The sequence below is a fragment of the Rhagoletis pomonella genome, unplaced genomic scaffold (genome assembly GCF_013731165.1).
Source record: "Rhagoletis pomonella isolate Grant_MI unplaced genomic scaffold, Rhpom_1.0 Rhpom_scaffold_00611, whole genome shotgun sequence".
Lineage (NCBI taxonomy): Eukaryota > Metazoa > Arthropoda > Insecta > Diptera > Tephritidae > Rhagoletis > Rhagoletis pomonella.
The window spans coordinates 22657-47555 of NW_023459165.1; the positions used below are offsets into that span (position 1 = coordinate 22657).

The 24899-nt window shown below is 35.6% G+C and overlaps 1 protein-coding gene across 1 annotated transcript; it reads left to right on the forward strand.

The window, feature by feature from the left end:
- The first annotated feature begins 192 nt into the window (after positions 1–192).
- LOC118751233 lies at positions 193–19456 on the forward strand. Its single transcript, XM_036486007.1, has 3 exons — positions 193–587; positions 18423–18738; positions 18797–19456. The coding sequence occupies exons 1-3, from the start codon at positions 473–475 to the stop codon at positions 18855–18857; spliced, it is 492 nt and encodes a 163-aa protein (XP_036341900.1). The 5' UTR covers positions 193–472; the 3' UTR covers positions 18858–19456.
- Positions 19457–24899: the final 5443 nt, after the last annotated feature.

Here is a 24899-nt window from a genome sequence, read left to right on the forward strand (position 1 = left end):
CACGGTTTATGTCAAAAATTTTGAAGTGAAACTACCTTCTTCTTCTTGTATCTGGGCTACAACTACAGAAAAATTCTGCGGTGTTGAGTTTTCATTTACATGGTGCTTTGGTAAGACAGATCGTGTCAGCTGTCTCGGGTTTACGTACCGGTAGGTTTACGTTCTTGACTAATTTCAGCTTTAGTTATTTATTGTTCTTTGGCGTTCACGTAAAATAATTCCAATATTTTGACCAAGGCTATTTTGACATTTTTAGTTACACTCAACTTGTCGATATTAAAAATACACTAGCTACATGATCCTGTAGCACCAAGAGGAATAAATACGGACAAGGAGGGACAGCCTGGCGTTTGGGGAATTTAAGTTCCTGGCAACCAACCCAAAACCCAAAAAAAAATATATTTTAACAAAACTTTTGCCGGCGATTAAACAAGTTTTTGGTGAAGCTGCGCTTTAAACTCCCGTTATAAACATGCTCAAGCGACAGCGTTGCGAAGACTTCGATACATTCGTGCCACAAACCAAGAAGCTCATTAGCGAAAAATTTGTGGACCAGGCGGACCAAAATAAAATGACCAAAATTCATGGTGAGTTAACTATTCTATTAATAAGGAATTTATATGATTCAACTGCTGAGTTTTCCAATAACAGACCATTTCCTATATCGGGCGAAGTATAGCGAATTTTTTAATGAAATTCGCAGGGCGTGTTGAGGAAGTGCTCATTGAGCGATACCTTCAACATTTTGTGTAGAAATGGCAACAGTTTTAAAGTTATTTATTGTTAAAATTTCCCCATTATAGATTGGCGCTTACACATATGTTAGTGTTTGGCCGAGCTTCTCCTCCGACTTGTGGCATGCGCCTTGATGTTATCACACAAATCGGAGGGACCTACAGTTTTACGCTGACTCCGAACGGCGATTGTATTTTTATGAGAAGCTGTTTTTCATGGCAGAAATACACTCGGAGGTTTGCCATTGCCTGCCGAGGGGCGACCGCTGTTAAGAAAAAACCTTTTTTCTATATTTTTTAGCGATGTTGCTTTGACCAGGGCTTGAACCCAGGTGCTGATGAGTGAAAGCGCGCACTGCTTACCACTACACCACAGCGGCCGTTCCGCATTACTTCACATATTTTTTATAAACACTGCACTATTCACTTTGCTTTTCATTAATATATCATCTTTTCTTCATAAACGAATGAATGCACATCTTTTTTTACTAAATATTTAACAATTAATACTTATAAAAGAGTTCTTTAAATAAGTTTCTATTCGCAAAGAATCTGTAAACACACAATTGTTGAGCGAGAACTGCGAAGTATGTAATTCCAGATCTTTGGAAACTATACCAAAAAATACTTTGTGAGGCATTACAAAATATAAAGTATATCGATGGCTGAGTGGAAGATCGACCTATCTCGGCAGCCAGTTCAAAAACGCCCTATCTCAGAAAACTTCAAGAACGCCCTACTTCAGAATTCGATTGAAAAACGCCCTATTTCAGAATTTTATTGAAAAACACTCTATGTTGTTGTTGTTGTAGCAGCTACTAAGCCCCGTTCGGGGCGGTTCATCCATCAGCGTTGTCGTCAGTTTCAGCTAGGGGGAGGCCCAGGAAGTGTGCGACTTCCACAGGGGCTGTCCATAGGGACAGTTGCGTTAGCTTAGTGGGGGGGTTCTTAGGGCATGTGAAGAGGTGCCGGGAGTCATGTGGCGACTCTCCACATGTCGGGCATTGGTTGGGCACATCCTCGTTGATTCTACTCAAGTAAGAGTTGAGCCTGCTGCAATAGCCAGAGCGAAGTTGGGCTATTGTAGTGCTAGTCTCCCGAGGCAGACAAAGTTCTGTTCTGTCCACGTCCGGTGGTTATGTGCCTAGAACGGCATTCACAGGGCGAGAGTCTACATCTCAGAATTTGGTTGAATAACGCCCTATCTCAGAATTCGGTTCAAAAACGCCCTACTCAAACGAAAATACATTGAAAATAAGCTGAGATAGGGCGTTCTTCAACTAAATTCCGGGATAAGGCGAGATCGCGTGATTTTTTATTACATATTTTCGCCTGTGGCGCTTATATTTAAATCCAGTATTTCAATATGTATTGAAAGTTTTTAATAAAAATGTAGGTACTTAAAAAAAAATCATTACTACGATATACTGGAAATTTTCGCATGCGCCGCTTTTTTTTAAAGCAATACTTCGGTATATAATGAAGATATGCAATAAAAACATAATGCGCTTACATTTTTCCCGTTTTCAGTTTGTTGAACATTTTTTTGTTTGGGATGTGCGGCAGCAGAGTTCAATTGCTCTACAAAGGAAAAAGTGAGATTGAATTTTACTTCTTTTGCAATTTTACTAATTACTTGCAAACTATAAGCCTCCGGAGAGGGCGGGGACCTTCAGATTTCAAAAATAAGGCTGGCCCTCTCTCTTCCCCCCTCATCTCCTTTTCAAAGCTTGGCCATTATTGGAAGATTTTCCCAAATAAAGACCACACTAAAGTTAATTGCAGCTTTTTACATAATTTTCAATGGGTAATCTGTCAAAAAAGCTGCAATTAATTGGAAGTTATAAGCTCTTAAGCACAAATAAGGTAGAAGTGATTTTGACTTTTCTCTCTTTTGAGCAACGACTATAATTTCAAATGATGAATAACTTTTAACCCTTTTCAAGTTGGCATTTTCTATTTTTTAATCTATCTATTAAAAATTCAATTGCGGGCTGTGAGATAGGCTGACTTCCAAAACGTCGATTGCTATATAGTTACGTTGACCATATTAACCAACGTAAAATAAAGGACATTTTTTTCAAAATGATTTGAAAATACGTACATACAACTTGTATGATAAAAGTACCTTGCCCATATCGTAATTTAAGTCAAATATTTACTATTTAATTATATTATTTAATTGTATAAGTTCCCCTGCTGTAGCGAAAAATGAAGCCAAATCCTTTTCAAGGACTTCGCCATCCTTTGCTACCAAAATGCGTTTACCATAATTCATACTGCACGACGAAGCCAGCACACAGTGGTTCAAAATTCGAATTCAATGTTCATAATCCACTGGAGCCTTCATATTTCCACCAATTTTTACTAAAAACCAAAAAAAAAAATTTTATTTTGGTGAACATTTTTTTATAACATTTCAAAATTTTTTTGTTTTGGGAGAACCATACAATTATTTTCAACTAGCTTTTGTTATGTAACATTTATTAACTGGAACAGAAGAATACATTTTCTTCAAAGCTGCTACTTTTTGTGCATTTTGCACTAAAAAATTTAATATAATCAAATTAAAATTTAGAAATCAGGCTCAACTGGCCTCTTGCAAATATTGTAAGCTTTCATAAAAAATAACAATTAATCAAATTAAGCGAAAAATGAAGTGAATGAATGCCAGTTTTGAACCACTGTGCAGCAGGATGTCTATTGTTCTCTTTCAGTGGAACTGGCGTGTAACACAATCCTGGGCACAACTTTCCTGTGATTTATAGATTGTACAAAGATTACCGATTAAATAGAAACCCTGCGAAATATAAACCTTGCGAAACAAACTGGCGAAAGTTTTCAATATATTTTATAAGGGACATTTTTATTTTTCATATTCTGCGTTTAAAACTTTACCTTTGAAAAATGCAGAGCCGATTTAAAGGACAGTTTAAGAACTAAAGGACAAAAGGCGTCGTTTATTTTGAAAAAAATTATAAAGGACAGGGGGTTAAAATAAAGGACTGCCCTTTAAAATAAAGGACGGATGGTCACCGTATTTATAGTATATAAAGTATAATGTTCCATAACGCCAAACTACAAAATATTGACAATGTATACTTTTCCAAAACGCATCCGGAAAGTTATCGAAATGCATCGATATAGCAATCAGCGCAGAAATAAAGTTGATGCTTCGTTTGTTATTGGTTACCATTGGTGTTTCAAAAATGGAAAATTCAGAAAAATTGTTCATTGCTAAATTGAATATTTAAAATATGCAATGTATATGGTTGCAATGTGTCGCAACTCTGCATATATAAACAGTTTGAATACCGCAGTATAACAGTTTCCAAACATTGTATAGATACTAGGGCTGTGCGATTATTCGATTACTCGAGCAAGTTGGTTAATCAATTATTCGGTTAATCAATTACTCGAGTAATCAAGATTTTGATTACTCAAAACGATGATTAATCGAGTTACTTGAAATATGATTACTCAAAAACAATAATTTTGCTCGATAAAAGAGTTTGCTTTGGAAAATGCTTATTTTCTTTTTTACATTCTGTATATGAAAAAAAATTTTTGTTTTAATTTTTGAAAACAGAAACGTTGTTTTCAAAGTATCAAGGAACTTTAACTACTTTATACATATGTAAAGAGTTGAAATGTTGATTACTCATTTTACTCGAAATGTTGATTAATCATAAAGCAAATTACTCAAATATTTTTGTTTTTGGTTAATCAAAAATATTGATTACTCGAGTAACTGAACTTTTGAGTAATCATAATTTCCAATTAATCGAATAATTGAGTTATTTACGTTATGATTAATTAAAATTTTGAGTAATCAATTAATCGCACAGCCCTAATAGATACGTTTTGGAAGTCAGCCATAGTTTTGAATTGTGGGATTTTTTTTTTTTGTTCTTCGACCACATCCATTTATATATACGTACATAAAAATGAAAAAGAACATGAACTACGAGCGTTGCGCTATCATGATTCAACAAGAACGATAGAACTTGTTCATTTAACTTAGAAAATAACAAATTGTTTCACTGTTTGCTTAACACGCGTTCGTGTTTGGATATAGTGCCGTATTACAAGCAGGAATGTTGCGAATATTTGCATTCGCATTAGTTATGCGAATGATTCCCATCATTTTACACATTTTTGCATTCGACCTTCCCATTCGCATCAAATGATACGAATGTTTTGCGAATGCAAATGTGTACATGGGCAGAGAGTCCATTTTAATATTGTTGAAATGGCTCTATGTCTGTCTAACCAGGGTGCCAGGGTGACAATAACCGGCTTTTACCTTCTCAGGGCGCTAGACGGTTAAGTAGCATGAACCAATTAGAACAGATCTGACCGGTTGAGAAGCATCCATTTGTAATAGCAATTGAGAAAAAAGTGTGTGACGTTTGTAATTTTGAAGTTTGCTATTTCTGTTTTGCTTCTTTCTTTATGTGTATTTTGTCGGTTGTTGTTGTTGTTGTTGTAGCAGCAGTACTCAACCCGCCGGGGTTTCGTCAAGGATCGTCTTCGTCCTCTGACTCGACAAGCCTGAGGCCGAGAAAGCGGGCGGCATCTATAGGCGCGGTCCATAGTGCTTCTGGTGTCAGGGTCGTGGGGTTAGAGGCGCATGCGAAGAGGTGTTGGGTGTTGTGTGGACCTTGCCCGCATGCAGGGCATGTGTCTGCCACTTCTGGGTTCAGCCGGGAGAGATAGCTGTTTAATCTGTGGCACCACCCAGAACGGAGTTGTGCTAGGGTGCACCTGGTCTCTCTAGGCAGTTCGGCTTCGTCGATGTTGATGGGTGGCGTCGATGTTGTCGTTTCTGGTGGCCGCTCTGTATTTCTCTGCGTCGAATGGGTGGTCTAAGCACGGCTCTACGTCGGATTTCCAGTCGTGCAGGTGACGTCTGACATGTCGGGGAGGCGGTTCATTTCGAAGCAGGGCGTTATTGGGGTGATTTCCACGGTAACAACCCACGAGGAACTGCTTCGATAGCAACGTGTTGTGCTCTTTCACCGCCAGCATCTGGCTTCCTTGGTGGAGGTGATGCTCGGACGACATGAGATGGCAGCCTGTAGCCGTGCGTAGAGCTGCATTCTGCCATGTTTGTAGGTTTCTGCACTGTGTATCGCTGGTACCCGCCGTCCATACTGGCGCTGCGTAGTTTGCCACCGACCGGCCGATTGCTTTGTACGTTGTAAGTAGGGTTTCTTTGTCGGCTCCCCAAGTGCTGCCGGCTAGTGACTTGAGGACTTTGTTCCTAGCTCGCATCTTTTCGCAAGTGGCTGAGGCGTGCGCAGAAAAGGAGAATAGGCTGTCGAACGTGACTCCCAAGATTTTGGGGTGGTTGACCGTCGGTATTTTGTTGCCATCGACGTAAACATCCAGCTCTAGCCTAACTTCCTTTGTCCAGGTGGTGAACAGTGTGGCGGTGGATTTCGCGGCGGAGATGGTGAGGCTGCTGGCAGTGAAGAAGTTTGCAAGATCGGTGAGATAGTCGCTGATTTTCCCGCATAGGCTGTCAATATTGGGGCCCGTCGCCATAATCGTGCAATATCGGCGTAGTTCACCAAGTATTTTGTCGGTGGTTTACTTGAGTGATTTTTTAGCGATTTTCAATAAATTTTTTGTGCACATCTAATTAAAATGAAGTGTGCGGTGATTGGATGCAAAAACACGTACAAAAATAATAAATTGGTTAGCACAAACATGTGCTACAACATTTAGTCTGTTCCAATAGCAGTCCGGTTTACAGGATTTAGTCAGAACTTACAGGAAGTCGTTCCTATTGACATAAAACCTGTAAGTGGGAACACATTTGAGAGAGTAACTGAGCAACTGTTCCTAGTCAGAAGTTACAGGATTTAGTCCAGAGTTTATTTTCCTGTAAGTTCATGAAAAGTGTCAAACGGTCAGCTGATTTGCATGTGCAAGCAAAAACTAACAGCGGTGAAAGCAAAGTACCTTATATTTGTAAAAAAAATGAAATTAAACAACGAAATGTTTGAATATGTATAGATTTTAATAATTATTTAGTGATATTTCAGCTAAATCAATGTTGTACAAATGACATGTAAACAAACCGACTGACGTTTTTACAGGAAGTAGTGTTTTTTGCGTTCCTATGCACTTCTGCATCTGTTCTCCTTTTACTCTCATTTGAGAAAGTAAAATTGTAGTTTGACAGTTCCACAGGTTTTAGTCCGAAGTTCAAAGGAACAGACTAAATGCTTGCATTTTTTTCTTTATGCTTCTTCTTCATATTTTTTGTTTACTTTTCACAGAAAATAACATGGCGCCGAAATTATAAACGTCAGCCAGAAAATTACTTTTTTATTTTGATTCATCTTGTCAGATCTTGTGTAGTTGGATCATGGTTAAGTAGAGTATATCAAGCAACATTGATGGGCCTTCAACAAGTACTGCTAAAAGTCTTATAAGCAACCTAGAAATAATTTTAGATTCCTCCAGCAACAGCGAAGGCTCGGATGTAGAATCTGGAGACATAAAAAATGTGAAATTAAAGCCCACACTAAGGCCTATCTTAAAGAAAAACCAGCTCATCTCGGTTAAAATCACCTCGATTGGTGGAAAACTAAACTAAAATACGACAAATTGACAAATCTGGCCCGCAAATATTTGAGCGCTCCACCCGCCAGCATTCCTAGTGAGCAATTGGTCAGTGCTGCCGGCCTTATGTACGGTCCTGCAAGAAATCGCCTCATTCGAGAAAAGGCAGCACAATTTTATTTTTTTTTAATATAATATGCCCCTTTTGAACTTTGACTACTAGATTAAAACACTGTATAGATAGGTTAAGCACTCGTTCAATGTTCTAATAATTTATAAAATTTTTAAATATTAAAAACGATGACTTAAGTTGATTATCACTTTTTTAATGTTATTCCTAACATTCGCATTCGGATTCGCGATCGCGAATGTGAGGAATATGATATTCGAAACATCCCTAGTTACAAGTATTGAATATGCGCTATTATTCAATTCTGCCTTAATTACAACACTATTCAAGCACTATGTGCACAGCTATTTTCAAGCACTATGTGCACAGGCATATGTATTTTTTTGAACAAACTTTTTCAGCTGAGAACTTATTTAAACTTCGAAGGCCAACTTGAATTAAAGGAACCAACACTAAAATGCGTCAAAATGAAAATAAAAGAGCACAAATTTCTATGTAAAGCTAAATTCTTCGGGAAGATAATAGGTTTGTTCGTCGGAAATTCAGGGAGAATTATCACTCAAAATATCAGATAGTAAGAGAAAATGCCCCCAAATTCTCTCTCAAGTAGAGAAACTTGCGCGAACGCAAATTTGCAAGTTTCCCTGTCAGCTAGTATCCACGGCTGCATTTCAAACATAACAAATTTGTATAGAATTAAAAAAAAACAGGTTTTACATGTATATTTCTTGTTAGTCCGACTTTCTTCAGAATACGCTACAATTTATTTGTCGTAGTTACTATCGGGTTTCCTATATGGACTCTGGTTGATATTGCATTCCGATTACGAATACAGTTTTTTTCAGCCAAGTACCTTTCAAATCATTGGAATTTACTTAACTTATTAAGTAAACTAGTATTTACTTACGTTTTTTATTGTAAAATAGATAAAGTTAGTAAATTTTTAAATTTAACGATTATATTCCTTTTCATTTTACAACGCTTTTCTCAACTTGGTATATCCAGACCACCATTTATACCAGGGAAGTGAACCGGATGAAAAATTTTGTGGGTTCGGTTCAGCGGTTCGAACCGCTTTTGCACTTTTGGATTGGTTCGTCAAAGCGGTTTTTTTGGTCTTTGAACCGGGGTTTCGGTTCGGTTCAACGGTTCGAAAAACAAACAAGTAACAAAGTCTAACATTAAATACCCGGCGCTGGTATTAAATTTACGACTTTCACCTTTCCGAAAGCCACCGTAACATGGTAAGCCGGGGTGTATAAATTTTGAGTAATTTAGCGTCCTTAAATTTCGAAATATTGAAGTTTCAAGCATTTCTGAAATTTACCGTTATATGAAAAGCGGACTCAATTTTAGTCTGATTTCAATAATTTTTAACGATTTGCTTTTATGTGGCAAGCACAATAGCCATACCGAGTTTGGTATAAATTGGTAGACCGGTTACCGAGATACATATACGTGATCACAAGCAGGCGGTGCCACGCCCGTTTTCCAAAAGTTTATCATAAACCAAGAAATAGGTAAAGGATTGTCGCAAGCATCAATTTTGAATAAACCGTTATATGGGAGATAGGCGTGGTTATTGTCCGATTTTGCCCATTTTCAAAACCATCCGCCCTACGCCCGAAAGAAGTGCACGTACAAAGTTTCGTTAAGATATCTCAATTTTTACTCGAGTTATCATTCTGATCACTTATATATACATTTGTCTATATCTATCTCGATTCGTTTTACCTGTTACAAACAACCGTTATGTGACCAAAGTTATAATACCCTTGTGCACAAGTGCGCTCGGGTATAAAAAATAACGCGCAAGTTTAAGTGTCAAGTGTAAAAACGCGCAACGATAAGAGTCAAGTGTCTGTCAAATGAGATGGGTTGTCTTTACATTTGATATTGTCTCATGGTAAACAAACATGGTAGGTATTAACATGTTTAACAAAAAGAAAACAAGTGGGTACATTTATCTATTAAAACTTGGTTAAAACGAACCTTTAAACCTTTATGGAAAGTGGTTCGGTTTTCGCTTCGGATCAAATATTTGTGGAAAATTTCGGTTCGGTTAATGGTTCAGTTAATTAATAGAAAAAAGCGGTTTTCCGGTTCAAAACCGGTTCGGTTCAAAGCCGGTTCACGTCCCTGATTTATACTATGAATGTAGCAAAGTTATTTATGGAAAGTTCTAGATATCAACCTAGTCTAGATATCAACCTCGTTGTAGGCATCATATCAAAGCAGCGATGAGCACAGAGAGCTTTTACTCTGCACGCTCCTATACAAAATGTAAAGGAATGCTTAAAAGAGCTTTGCCCGCGGGAAAGACACTGCCCATCAAAGAGATACAATTAAAAGACTCTAGATGTCGCACAGTGCGGCCGATTGCCAAAAAGCTGGCCAAAATTCGCAAAATAAAAGTTTCTAGATAGGGATTTTTAAGCATTCAGTTGGCTAAAGGGACCCTATAAGAATATAAAATCGTTCCTAATAACGGCCTATACCTACGGTGACCATAAATATGGATTCAAAATGAAGGACAATTTTTCAAAAGTATGCCAACATATATTTACGTAGTATAAAAATATCAAAAGAGTATTTATGATTCTAAAATCTTAATACATTTTACACTTTAAAAATTAATCACGTTTTCTTCATCGATATTAATCTTGTTTTACATGAATATTTATAAAAGTATAGTAAAACATATTATAATTACAATAGCTTACACGAAAAGTGAAAATCTTTAAAAGATTATTTTATAGGCAAATTTTGAGTCATTCAAAACGAAAACAATAACCTTTTTTTTGTTTTTTGGTACTTTTCGCAGTTATTTGTCAAAAATCGACGTCATGAATCGACTTAAACGACGAGTTACAAAGTGCCCTTTACAAAAATATATAATTTGTGCAGATTGCGCTCCATAGCATCTACATTTCTAATCCGATTTTCATTATCTTTGGCTCAAAATTTACTGTAATGATATATCTTCTTTATCGAATTTTTAAAATAATGAAAAAATAATCAAATGAAACTGCGTATTTGATTGGAAATCTCACTTTTTTCGACTTTGACGACAAAATGCAAATGGTCGCCTGTAGCACCAATAATTTTCATTGAAGTCGCCACAAGTTATATATTTTGGTAAGAGGCACATCAATACCCTTCGAGCTGTAAGTCGCTTACGTTGATTGGGAGATTTTTTCATGAGATATTGAAGAAAAGCTACGAAAAGTACCAAAAAACACTTTTTTGAAAAAATTCATCCATTGTCCGATAATTTTAAAATAACGAATAAAATGCGGGCCAAATGCAGGACACTTGGAAAAAATCAGTACATTTTCAGGTTTTTCAGGTTTGAAAAACTACGCAGGACCGACCTTTGAAAAACAGTACGGTCCTGCAAAAAACAGAACGGATGGTCACCGTACCTATATACCTCAAGCCTTTCTCCACTCTTAGTTATAGTTTGTCATTTTCATAAACGCAGTATAATGTTGTAGATATACATGAAACATTGTGAACGTGTCAAAGTGATGGCAGCAAAGGAAACCGAAGAAAGTCAAATGGAATGTACGTCCGAAGGTTAGTGAAATATGTAAAAAAATGAATAAATATTAATTCTTTGACCGACAATTTTTATGAATACAATGATAAGGGTACTTTTTTTTTCTTTTTTTTTCAATAAAATTTGGGTTTTCAAATAAAATAACAATAAAACGCTGTTGGATGCTGGCTTTAAACCTTTTGGAGATTTCTTGTAAAAGTATAAGCTATCGATTAAAACAAAATTCAGCTGCCACTATCTGCCACTTGAGTTGTAATGGACTTTTTACTGTAATAAAATAGAGTATGTGACAACTTAGTTACAAAACATTATCGGAACTGCAATAAATAGGATCATTAAAAAGAAATTCCTAACAACACACACATAATACAAGAGAGAAATAGAATAAGATTAAGAAAAAGGGAGAGAGGGACATACACATTGAATAGGGGATCTACCTATACAGGATGGTAACTTTCTGTATATCATCGATTTTTCTGTTTTACATTAATAGCCGCGGGTAATTTTAAACTTTAAATTTAATAGGTTTTCTTATTATGATTACTCTAATAGGGCTTTCGCACGAGGTGATTTTTCAGGCAACTTTTAGTTGAAAGCAAAAATCGCCTCGTCCGAACGGCCTTTCAACTAATCGCTTTCAACAAAGTTGGGTTGCCAGTCAACTTTGAGCTCGTTCAACTTTTTTTCCTTGCAACCCTGTGTTTGTTTACATTCTGTATACATACCTTTTTTTACTTTTTTACTTTTATTTTATCTTTCCGCTTCGCTAAAAGCACTTCTACCAATGCTTCGGTACCAAATTTACGCCAATTGATAAAATTTTGCGATTTAAATTCATTTTCAATAATGTAAATAACAATTCGTGTTGGATCGAAAATCGCCTCGTCTGAATAGGGATGGCAACTTTTTCACTTTCAACTTCTCATTCAATTTCTCATTCAACTTCGCATTAAACTTTTGTTGCCTGTAAAATCGCCTCGTGCGAATGCCCTATAAGAGTATACAAATGTTATGTAAAAAATAATAATTATGTAGTAAGATTTTTTTTTTATTTCTCTGTACTATCCAAGTTTATATTTGATATACATCCATATATATAATACGCGAAGGCATTTTTTGTGCAGCATAAAAGATCTGTACCGTTCGCCCGATTTTCAAAAATGAGATGTCAAATTAAAGCGCTTGGTCTGTAGATGTGCAATAAGGTTTTATTTTTTCGAAAGGAATTGCCACCTGTAGAACAATTGACTATCAACTATATAATAAGCAATGCCGTCATATAAGCATAAGGTGTCAAATTAAAACTCTTGGACTGCAGATATGCAATAAGGTTTTACTTTTTTGAAAAGAGTTGCCACCTTTCAAAAATTTTATTCAAATTATCTAAAAAAAATCAATTATTACAAAATAGGCATCAGTGGAAAGGGTTTTGAAAATATTTGCTTCTTAACTTAACTTTAGGAGGGTTGCCACCTGTTTGAAAAATTTAATTCAATTTGAATTAAGAAAATTAATTGGGAGAAATATGTTTGAACATATGGGCGGATAACGAAAGTGGCTTCAGAAGGTGGCCGTTTGAAAATATTTTGAAGAGGGTTGCCACCTTCTTGCAATGTCGAATTTAATTAACTTATCCACAAATTATATGAAATCTTTAGTTTGAATACTAAATTTTTTTTGTGGTGTTGAAAGAGGGTTACCCAAAATTGAATTCAAATTATTAAATAAGTTAAATGAATTATTAAAATATGGGTACTAATCGAAGTTAGGTTGAAAAATCTTTATTTCTGAACTATATTTAGCGGAGTTGCCCCATGTTTAATTAGTATAATTCAACTTAATTCATCAGTTGATTAAAATATGTATCGCAAAGTTAGACGAAGAATATTTAAGAATATCTTAGCGCGAAACTACTTTTCAAAAGGGCTGCCACCTCCCCAAAAGGTCGAATTTAACTATATCTATATATATAATACGCGAAAGGACTTTTTGTCCAGGTCATCAGATCTTAACCATTCGTTTGATTTTCAAAAATTACGTATCAAATTAAAGGGCTTGATATGTAGATGTGCAGTAGGCTTTTACTTTTCCGGGAAGAATGGCCACCTTTTAAAAAATCAAGTTGAGATTATTTATAAATCAATACCATCATATCCCCATCCTTCGCTCGATTTTCAAAAATGAGGTGTCAAATTAAAAGGCTTGGTTGCAGATGTGCACTGAGGTTTTACTTTTTGAGAAGAGTTGCCATAGGGATCAGGCAAAATGGTTATTAAAAGCTTTGCTTCTTAACTTAACTGTGAGAGTGTTGCCCCTGTTTAAAAAATCAAATAAAATTTTAAACAGGGAAATTACAAAGGTAATTTACAAAATGTTCCCCCACAGGGGTCTAGACTAAAGGAGTTTAAGAAGGTAGTAATTTGAAAATATTTTGAAAAGGGTTGCCACCTGCTTTAAAAGCCGAATTTAGTTATATGCAGTATTAAACTATGGGTGTTAAACGAAAGAGTGCTAAGAAATCTTCAGTTTAAACATCAAAATATTGTTTGGTGGTTTGAAGAGAGTTGCCAGCTGTTGAAAATTTTAAATTTAAATGAATTATTAAGTTAAATAAATTACTAAAAGAGGTGATTCAATCGTTCATGGGTTGGAGACGGATTTATATCTGAACTGTTTAGGAGGGTTTCCAGGTGATAAAAAAATTAAATTCAATAATTATTAAGGTAATTAAATTATGTATCAAAGTATCAGACGAAAGAGCTTTAAAAATTTTAGTTTGAAAATACTTCGCAGAAGGTTGCCACCTGTTTGAAAAGCCTAATTTATTTAGCTTTTACAGAATTTTAAGGTCTTGGAGAACTGGGTTCTTTGTTATGGTCATCAGATCTTTAATGTGAAGGTCCTCAGATCAGCACCGTCATTCTAAATGTGCATTAAGGTTTTAATTCTTAAAGTTAGGACCTTTTTAGTGGCGCACGGTGGTTTGAATTTTGTGGAAATGAAATACCGGTGCCATGTGAGACCTCTCTTCGTTCAAAAAGGGATTGTGAATGGTGTTGCCATCTGTTTAAAATGTTAAGCTCAATTTTGGCGTCTTAACGCTAGTTTTATCTAATACGTCAACGTAATTCTACAACTGTATAAAAATAACTTTGTTTTCAGATTCCAATATGTCTACTACTAATGATTTATCAAGGTTGCAGTTGTTTCAAATAATAAAGAATGTTTTGAAGGATGACATCCAAGGCGAATTTATATAAGGTGGTGTTACTAGCTCTGCTGATTTTGTGTATGTGTTTCGCCGCACGGCTTCTGATATCAAATTGAAAAATTTTGGTTGAATTTCTACACACACTCTTACAAGAGTTTGACAGTTTATGCCGCCTAAGCAAAAACAAAATACGTGTAAATTTTTGTTTTTGTACTCCTGCTATCACCTTATATTAATTCGCCTTGATGACATCAGAGTGATTTATGAAAGGATCGAAAAATTTTTGTCCGAAAACCGAAATGCGACTTATCATTTATCAGAAGACGTGAAACGGCAAATATCAGATTTGGTGTGTAAGATGAAAACAATATGGGATTTAAGTAATAGGACTGAAGAAAAATTAAAAAAAAACCCATTGGTTAAGTAAGACTGTTAATTTGGAAAAAGGTGATAAAAAAGATCCGAAAAAAATTTATCCGCAAGTAGAAAATATTGAAAAGGATTGTAAAGTAGGTCGGCCAGAATTGAGTTTTTCAGAATCATCAGAACGAACAAAGCGCAGAAAAACCAAATATCTACGAGCTACTGTTTCGACTAAAGAACTGTTATACTCAACAAGTAAATTACGATCTGAAGGTAAAACAGATTTTGCAAAAGTGGTGCGAGATATCTCGGAAGGAAGTCCAACCAAAGCTAAAAAATACAGAAAACCACTGGAGTATGGAAATTTAAATTTACCATTCACGAACGACGAGACCTTGTCACTTTTTATTGAACTTGGGTTATCTCAAGGCAAATATCAGCAGTTGCGTAATGCACATCTACAAAAAAAATTAAAAATGCTGCCATCCTATAAAAATATACAAAAAGCATAATTACAATGCTATCCGGCTGTAGGTCTTCGTTTCAATGAATATGAAGCATCAGTTACATTGCATTCATTATTAGTTCACACAACTAATCGTACTATTTTGTATCAAATGGAAGTTGTTCTATGTTTATCTGAAAAAATACAAGAAAATTTGATCTTAATCGTTAAGTGGGGATGTGATGGTAGTTCTGGACACAGTGACTACAAGCATAAAGCGGATGATGGAATCGAAGTAAGTGACGAAAATATTTTTTTCCCCTCCCTCCTCCCCCTACAGCTTGTATACAGAGACTCTGAAACGAAGGAAATAACTGTAGTTTGGAAAAATCCTAGGCCATCCTCACCAAGATGTTGTCGTCCTATGGCAATTCAATGTGCAAAAGAGTCCCTGGACTTGACTAAAAAAACAGTAAATGACGTGGAAGACCAGATAAAGAATTTAACACCATTTTAAACTACTGTTGATGGACAACTCGTGAGTGTAAAGTATGATCTTACTTTATCAATGATAGATAGTGCAATTCATTAACTGACACAATGTCTGCAATGCGTTGTTATCTATGCAACTGTACTTCAAAGACTTCTAATGATATAGATGAAATGCTACAAAAAAAAGTTAATACAGACAACTTGAAATTTGGCTTATCGTCTTTACATTGTTGGATTAGATGCTTCGAATTTTTATTGCATTTATCTTACAAATTACGAATTCAAAAATGGCAAGCACGAACTGCACAGGAAAAATAGTCGGTCGCGAATAGGAAAAAATCAATACAAGCTGCCTTTAAAACAGAACTGGGCCTCAATGTTGATAAGCCGAAAGCTGGAAGTGCCACCTCAAACGATGGTAATACAGCTCGTAATTTTTTTTTTAAATTTCGACAATCTGCGAAAATAACTGGCATCGATGAAGATATCATATATTCTTTTTATATTATGTTGCAAGCCATCTCAAGTGGTCATGAAATAATGCAGATAATTTTCGCAAATACACTGTTAAATTAGCTAAAAAAATTTTACAAACTGACAAGTGGTACTACATGCCTACTTTAGTAGGCCTGCAATAAGTTTTATTCCATCTATCGCCTCAGCTTTGCGAGAAAGAATTACAGACGAAAGACAATGGAGGACGATTTTTAGTAGCCTCGGATCCTAATATTTCGAGTTGCCGAAAATTGCCAAGTAAGCCGCTGAAATCTCTTTCTGCAGAAACTATTGATTTATTATCGTCTCCATCTGTTGGTAGAGAAGAAACAGAGCAAGAAAGTGCAGACAATAGCTCAGCGCCAACGTCTGAGTCGGAAACAGATATTGATGTCAATGACCTTGAGGACAACGGAAGTTTCTTCATGTAATATTATTTTTTAATGTACTTTCGTCCCTGCGATATTATCATATTATACTGTAATTCTATCTCTTAATTCATGTGTTATGTATACTTCTTAATTGTAATAAAAATTTTTGTGATAACATCAAAATTGGTTTTCATTTCTTTGATTTAAGTTAAAAGCCCTGAGTTATGTGAGGTGGGCTCGCTTGGGACTTAAAAAGTTCTGGGTGATGCCATATAGCATTTACCATTTTAAATTATGTAATTATGACATGAAATTTGTAATCAGCGACCCCAAAAACCTCGAAAACGATATGTAACTTGAGTATGCCCAATAATACATGATATTTTACCCTAGGGGGTGGTCGATAAGGGGTGAAGGGGGTGAGTTTTCTTACATTTAATACAAAATTTGTAATCAGCGACCCCAAAAACCCCCAAGGTTCGATTTTCGAGTGAATTACTCAAATTTTCGAATTTTGGCCAGCTTTTTGGCAATCGGCCGCACTGCGTGTCGCCCCGCCAAAAGAACTTAAATATTGCGTCTAAATATATGCACTAATTACATACGCTGCAGCGGAAATGGACGACACGCCATTTCTTTAAATGAAATTAACTGCTGCTATTAGTATGTATGTACATACAGTGCCGAACAGAAGTATTGGCACAGTGAATTTTTCGCAATATAGGCAAAGTTATTTATTATAATTTATCTTCGATAATTTTTTATAAAAATATGGTTCATTCTACACCAGAAAACATAATAATAAAATCTCTAAACTTTGTGCAAAACTCAGGAAAATTCATTAAATTTGCACACTAATCTGCAACTTTTTATTCAGATTTTCTAGAAAAATCCTAAGTATGCAGTTTTATAGCCCATTCAAATTTAGTATAACAAAGTGCAAGTTTGAAGTCGCTAGAAAATCGCATTGATTTTTGGTAATTTTTTTTCACGCAAGTTCTTCCATACAAAGTAATTCGACAATTATTTTTTGTATGGACAAAATGAGCAACACCTTCCAATAAAAAAATTGCCAAAAATCAACGCGATTTTCTAGCAACTTTAAACTTGCACTTTGTTATACTAAATTTGAATGGGCTATAAAACTGCATACTTAGGATTTTTCTAGAAAATCTGAATAAAAAGTTGCAAATTAGTGTGCAAATTTAATGAATTTTCCTGAGTTTTGCACAAAGTTTAGAGTTTTTATTATTACGTTTTCTGGTGTAGAATGAACTATATTTTTATAAAAAATTATCGAAAATAAATTAGAATAAAAACCTTTGCATATATAGCGAAAAATTCACTGTGCCAATACTTTTGTTCGTCACTGTATGTATGTTTATACTAAACGTGAGGAAACATTTTGCTTGCATAGTCTTCTGTTCCCTTTTCACCGCAGGTTTAATTATTTTAATATCTATTTCAAAATTTTATACAAACAAGACTAAAAAGTATAAAATAAATAAAATAAAAAACTTTTTAATATACAACGCTTTTATAAATGGACTAAAATTTAGAAAATAAAATTTCTCAGTCCTATAGACTTTGTATTGATAACTTTTGATATTGTAATTTTACCAAAAGTCATTATAATCCATTTATGAAATTGAAAATGAAAAGCGTGGGGCGCATGTAATATACCTCTACTGATATGAAGGGTAATATAGTTATGAATGTGGATATATGAATAACGACCGCTTTAAATCGATCTCAAATTAGTACTTTCTCTGTAGAAATGTTAGGTCTATGTTATGTAGTTTGACTATTGTCAATTAAATCTAATGCTTTGTATTGCATATGCTCCATGTTTTTCGTTTTCAATCTCGTAAATGGTATATAATGACTTTTGCTAAAATTTCAATGTCAAAAGTTATCAGAACAAATTCTATGGGACTGAGAAATATTATTTTCTAATTTTTGATCCATTTATAAAAGCATTGTGTATGAAAAAGGTTCTTTTTTATTTATTGATTTAATAATAATAATTTTTAATTCCTTTAGAAAAAACCATAAATTTGCTATTTAGGGCAGCACGCGAAAGCAAATCTATGGACCTGACGCATACAGCAACAGAGGCGACTACAGATATTCCACTTTGGAGGCAGGTTGTGCTCCGTGGAAATGGCGAAATTTCATCAAGCAATGTAACGGATTTAATAGTTGATATTTCCTTGGAGAGCCGGAAATCAAAGTGCTGCCATCGTGATGCTTATGTTCGCAGTGATTGTTGCAATTGTTCTCAACCGTTGTGTGAATTCTGTGGTCACTCATGTGCTGAATGTGGCATATTCTTATGCGATAGTTGCGTTTCATTGTTGTAAGTTGGTTGAATTTCTTAAGTTAGAATACAATTTTAATAACTTCTATTTTTACAGTGGATGCGGCAATGTCGAAAGACCCATATGTGAAAAGTGCACCTTATTTCAGAACTTATAAAATATTTTATACGTACGTATTTGTGTAGTTAAGTGGTCCGAATAATATTAAGGCAATTCACCTACACGAGTAAATGCCTCCTTACCACGTAAACCTCGTAAACTTAGTTAAGTACTAAAAGTTGAAAATAATAGAATTTTGAAGTACCAGCAAAGTTGAGTTAAAAAAAGCTACAGCAGAAACTGTTAAAAAAAAAAATAAATATATTCCGGCCGGTTCTGCAATTCACTTTCGAGTGAATTTGAGTAAAGTGCGCTTTGAATTCAAATTGGCAGGGGTTGAAATTCACTCGCAAGTGAATTGCAGAACCTGCCCGATTTTCGCAATCAAAATTTTCGCGGCAACCACAAAAACGCAGTTGTCAATACAGCAACTCTGTTGCCAACTTTAAGGGGCCAGTTGCCATCTGAAATACAATTTCAGCCATCCATAATCGACCCCGCTTATTTACGAGGTTTACGCTGTTACGAGACATTTCCGTATTTAGATGAATACCCGTATTGTTTTTCTCTATATATTGTAATACCTGCGAGAGCTTTACGTCATATTTATAATTTTCTTGTACGAATTAACTTAATAAATTTTTAGTTGTTTATGTGCTTAAAAATCCCAGTATTCTATTCTAATTTCAATTTTTAATTTGTTAGATTTATGTCTCCTTCAACGACAAATTTGGAAGGGAATATACATGCAGTCAGCGTCAAAAATATGAATACCCTGACGTTTCATTATTAGTATTTTCCATATAATTTTTTTTTTATAAAAATATAGTTAGTTCAACAGCAAAAACCAGCAGAATCGATTATTTTTCAATTTCATATAGAAATCGAGAAAATTCAAGAAATAGCAAACAATTTTCAACTTTTCAATTTGATTTCTTAAAAAAAATTGGAGCTTGCAGCTTTGTAGCCCCATTTTAGTAAAATAATGTGCAAGTCTCAAGTCTATAAAATTTACCGTTGATTTTTGAGATTTTTTGTCGAGGGTTTTGCGCATTGTCAAAAAAAATCTCTACGGTAATTTTTAGTGACTTGAAACTTGAACCTTATTGAGCTAAAATTTAATTGCCTACAAAACTCCACACTAAAATTTTTTTTAAGAAATCGAATTGAAAAGTCGAAAATTTTTTGGTATATCTTGAATTTTCTATATGAAATTGGAAAAATTTATTATGCTGGTTTTTACTGTAGAATGAATTATATTTTAATAAAAAAATGTAAAAATTGAAATGGAAAAAGTAAATAAAGAAAATCGTCAAAACCTCAGGGTATTAATATTTTTGACGCTGTGTTATTCAGGGTTTCCAAGGTTAATTTTAACGATCATGCTTATTTCAATGTATAAAGCTAAGTACGGACCTGTTAAAAAAACGGTCAAGAAATAAATTAATACTAGTGAACCCGCACGGCGTTAAAACGCCCAAGACAGGATTTCCAAAACCTACAAACTATTCCAAATGTTATTCAGGGTTTAAGCGATACGAGTGTCATATTTCTTCTTAATTTGTGCAACCGTTTCTCATAGTCGGTTTTTAATATTATCAAATTTTAGATCACCCAGTACCGATAAAAAAGTTTCTTATTTCAAAAAATAAAATCTTATCGAACATCTACAGGCCAAGGTCTTTATTTTGACCTTTCATATTTCAGAAATAGACAGGGAGGTTATACAATTTATTTCCGAGTAAACTTCTACAAAGCTCAATTTTCAAGCCCCTTTCGATTGATATCCATCCTTTAAAATTTCATTTAACCTATTAAATAATTTGAATGCAGCTTGTAAAATACGTGGCAACCCTCCTAAATATATTTTTGATTTTTTTTTAGATAATTAGAATATAATTTTTAAAGTTGGCAAATCTGCAGTCCAACCAAGCCATTTAATTTGACACCGCATTTTGGACAATTGAACGAACGGTGCGGATATGATGGCATTGATTATTAAATAATGTGAATTCAATTGTTCTACAGGTGGAAATCGTAACATCCGTTCACGGATCGAAAATCATACGAAAGAAATTTACGTGAGACGTCAGGCTGTATAAGCTGGGCTCGAATCGTCACATACGATATCGTACTACTCGTCACGTAAAAACACATTTTTCGGATTATGACATACGTGAACGTACTCTTTGTCCCATTTTGTTTATACTGCCTGACGTATCACGTAATTTTCTTTCGTATCGTTTTCGATCCATGAACGGATGTTACGATTCGAGCCCTGAATGTGACAAAGAGTACCTTCACGTATGTCATAATCCGAAAAGTGTGTTTTTACGTGACGAGTAATACGATATCGAATTTGACACCATATTTGTGAAAATCAAGCGAACGGTGCAGATATTTTGTCCTAGACAAAAAATCCCTTCGCGTATTATATCTGTGTTCGTATGGAACTGTAGCTTCTGTCGAAAGGCTGGCTTTAGTATAATGCGGCATTCGCAGCATATAATTGCGAATGACTCACTGGCGCCGAACCGTTATAGAACTTTTGGCAAATAAACATACAGAAATAGTTCCGATACTAGCAAGTCAATATTCTTATTAAGTCTCATCAAAAAGTTCCTTGTCGATTCCATTCGAACACGAATATATATACATAGATTATCATGCAGGTTCTGCAACTCACCTCCGAGTGAATTTCAATCAAATGCGCTTTGAATTCAAATTGGCAGGGGTTGAAATTCACTCGGAAGTGAATTGCAGAACCTGCAGGCATTTGGTGTATGGAGTTTTGACATCTGATATTTTACAGCTTGCCGTCTCACTTTTTCTTCCGAAATGGAAGTGGCATATATTTCTGTTGAAAACAAGAGTACCGTGTACTCTTCACAAACAAACTTTAGCAAACCATAGTAGAAAGCGTAGCAAATTTCTTAAGAGCTTCGTACTGCTTAAGAAAATTTGGCTCAATACATTTTTCTTGACCATTTTTTTGGCGTTCTCTTATTCGTCGAAAATTTTACAAAATTTTTTTATTAACCCGTAACTTTAATTACATTCCTGCATGGAAACAAAAATTTTATACCAATGGTTTGTCTCTACGGGAAGGCATTGGTGTTCTTGAAAAGATTAAAAACAATTTATCTCAAATAAAGAATAACGAATATTTAAAAAAATTAAAACGACCAGCACAGATCTCTAGTATTTGAGAATATCAAGCAACACTTGATTGTCCATTGTAATTTTTCAATCCTTAAAATAAACTGAATAAAAAACATAAACTGTACACTAAATTTTGCTGTTTTGCGGGCATATTTACTAGTGTCTGACCAAAGCTGGAATTTTAGCCGAAACCGAAGCCGAATACTAGGTACTATTCAATATTCGCCCGAATACCGGAGCCGAACATTAAAATTAAGTTTTACGTCTCAAAAATAATAGGTCTTAGATTTTTTATTTTGTAAAAAACATATATATATTTTTTTTAATAAAAGGAACGCCTTACCAACATACATACATAGTCATACATACATAAGACTGCATCACTCCCCATACAAAAAAAAAATCGGTACTATTCTTCCATTGGAATTATAAAATCTATTATATTTTAAGACGTCCACCAAAATATTTCGAAAAAATATTGAGATTTAAGTGAGCTGGACCAATTTCAAAATACCTCCAAAAAATAGATTCTTAAAAATTTTTTTGAAAAAATCCCCTCAAATGACAAAACGGGTTAAGCTTAAAAAATTTGCATAAAAATATTAAAAAAAAATTTAAAAAATCGTATGAAGATTTTTTATGCTGTTTTTTAACTTTTTTCAAAGTTTGGTATAAGAAAAACTTGAATAACTGAGCCTAAACTCTTCTGATTTAGACTTAAGAGCTGTCGGTGGAAATGTATTTTCTCACGCTTTTTATTTCTTTGCTAATAAACTCATTCAAAGGATGAAAGAGAAAGGTAGGATGAACGAACGTCATTCAAAGATGAATTAAGATGTGTTGGTATTTGAAAAAATAAAATTTGGACACGAATGATTTTTTTTTGACAGAAATAAAAACAGTGTGAAAATACCTTTCTACTGAGATCCCATAAGTCTGAATCAGAATAGTTTTAGCCCAGTTATTCAAGTTTTTCGTAAATCAAACTTTGAAAGAAGTAAAAAAACAGCATCATAAATCTCATTCTTACGATTCCGTTGAAAAGATTTTTAAATATTTTTATGCAGATTTTTTAAGCTTAATCTGTTTTGTCATCTGAGGGGACTTTTTTCAAAAAGTTCTTTACGAAACTACTTTTATTCATAAAAAACTTCATTTTTGGAGGTATTTTCAAATCGGTCCAGCTCACTTAAATCTTAATATTTTTCCCAAATATTTTGGTGAACGTCTTAAAATGTAATAAATTTTGTAATGCCGGCGGAAAAACCGCAACTTTTTTTGGTGATGGAGTCTAACATACATACGTCAGGCAGTATAAGCAGGGCTCGAATCGTAACATCCGTTCACGGATCGAAAACCATACCAAAGAAAATTACGTGATACCGTCCGTCGTATAAGCTGGGCTCGAATCGTCACATACGATATCGTATTACTCGTCACGTAAAAACACATTTTTCGGATTATGACATACGTGAACGTACTCTATCCCATTCAGTTTATACGTTGTAACGAAGCGTTTTGGTAACCCCGACGCTTCTTCTACAATGCTGGGGTATACTCGCCGTGTCCAGGGTTCGTTACAATAAGTTTGTAGTTTCGGAGCTCTTTATTATTTAAACTTTACTTTACTTTATTATTTAAACTTCCTTAACTTCTATAAAGAACATATAACAAATAACAACTGCAAAAATTCGGTGGCGTCACTTGCAGTGGCTGGGTAACGGCTTCTTGTTCCGTTATGGGCCCGTTAGTCTGTAGTGGCGTGGCTTCAGTTCTGATGGGAAACGCTCTGCTGGCGCCGCTGAGTGGCGCGCTACTAACGTCGGTAAGTGGTGCTCTGGCCGCGTCGGTATATAGCGCTTTTGCAATGTGAGTTGCGCTCTGGTCGCGCCGGGGAGAGGCGCTATAACACAGTCGGTGGGTAGCGCTCTGGGGACGCCGGTATGTGGCGCTCTCGCAATGTCGGAGAGTAGCGCTCTGTCGTGTCTGTGTGTGGCGCTCTGGTGGCGTTGGAGACCAGCGGCCTTGATGGCGCTCGGCTGGCGGCGGTAGGTAGCGCTCTTGTTGGCGTCACTCGGCTGACGGCGGTAAGTGGCGCTCTTGTTGGCCCTGCTGACGTCGTTCTGTTGATGGCGGACGAGCGGATGTCGTCCGTACGCGACTTCATGGTAGGCTGCGGTGATCAAAGCCGGTTTGGTGCTCCCTACTTCCGAGCGGTGATGTCTTGTGGTGTGATCAACGACGCACAAGCAATCCCCCCGTTCGGTCGTAGTTATTTAGCTCCTTACTCGTACTTACGGCTCCCTACTACTGAGTGGTGTGTCTTGTGGACGCACAAGCAATCGTTCCATTCAGTCGTAGCCGTTCAAACGCGACCACAGCTCCGTCCTGACTGACTGTTGAGCGGCTGTGTTCTATGTTTAATAGGCTGTGTGCTCACGATTGAGAGAATACAAAGGTTGCGCCGATCTCGGTACCGCTATTTTTCTCTTAACGAATTTGACAGAATCGTTGTTTGCATGACGTCACACTGGTGCAACTTGTTTACGTTTTCCTTTGCATCATTTTTTCTTCTTCTTCCATTCTTGCTCACGTTTTGGCATTTCTCTCTCGCAATTGCACCAGTGTGACGTCACACAAAAGTTATTCTCAAAAATCCTCTCTGATCGGCGCAATCTTGTATTCTATCATTCTTGCTGTGTGCTTGGTGTTGCGTGGTCGCACAGCTACATGTTGCTGAGTGATGTTGCGTTGTCATGGCAACGAAGAGGTTGTCGGGTGTTGCTATGACTTGTGTTGCTGTAGTTTGTTGGGTGACTTGTGTTGCTGTGGTTCATTTCTTGATGTATTGCTGGTTTACGTTATGGTTGGTTGTGTGGGCTTAATTTCTTGTCGAACATTTAGTCCTCACAACGTCAAAGTATATGGTGTCAAGTTA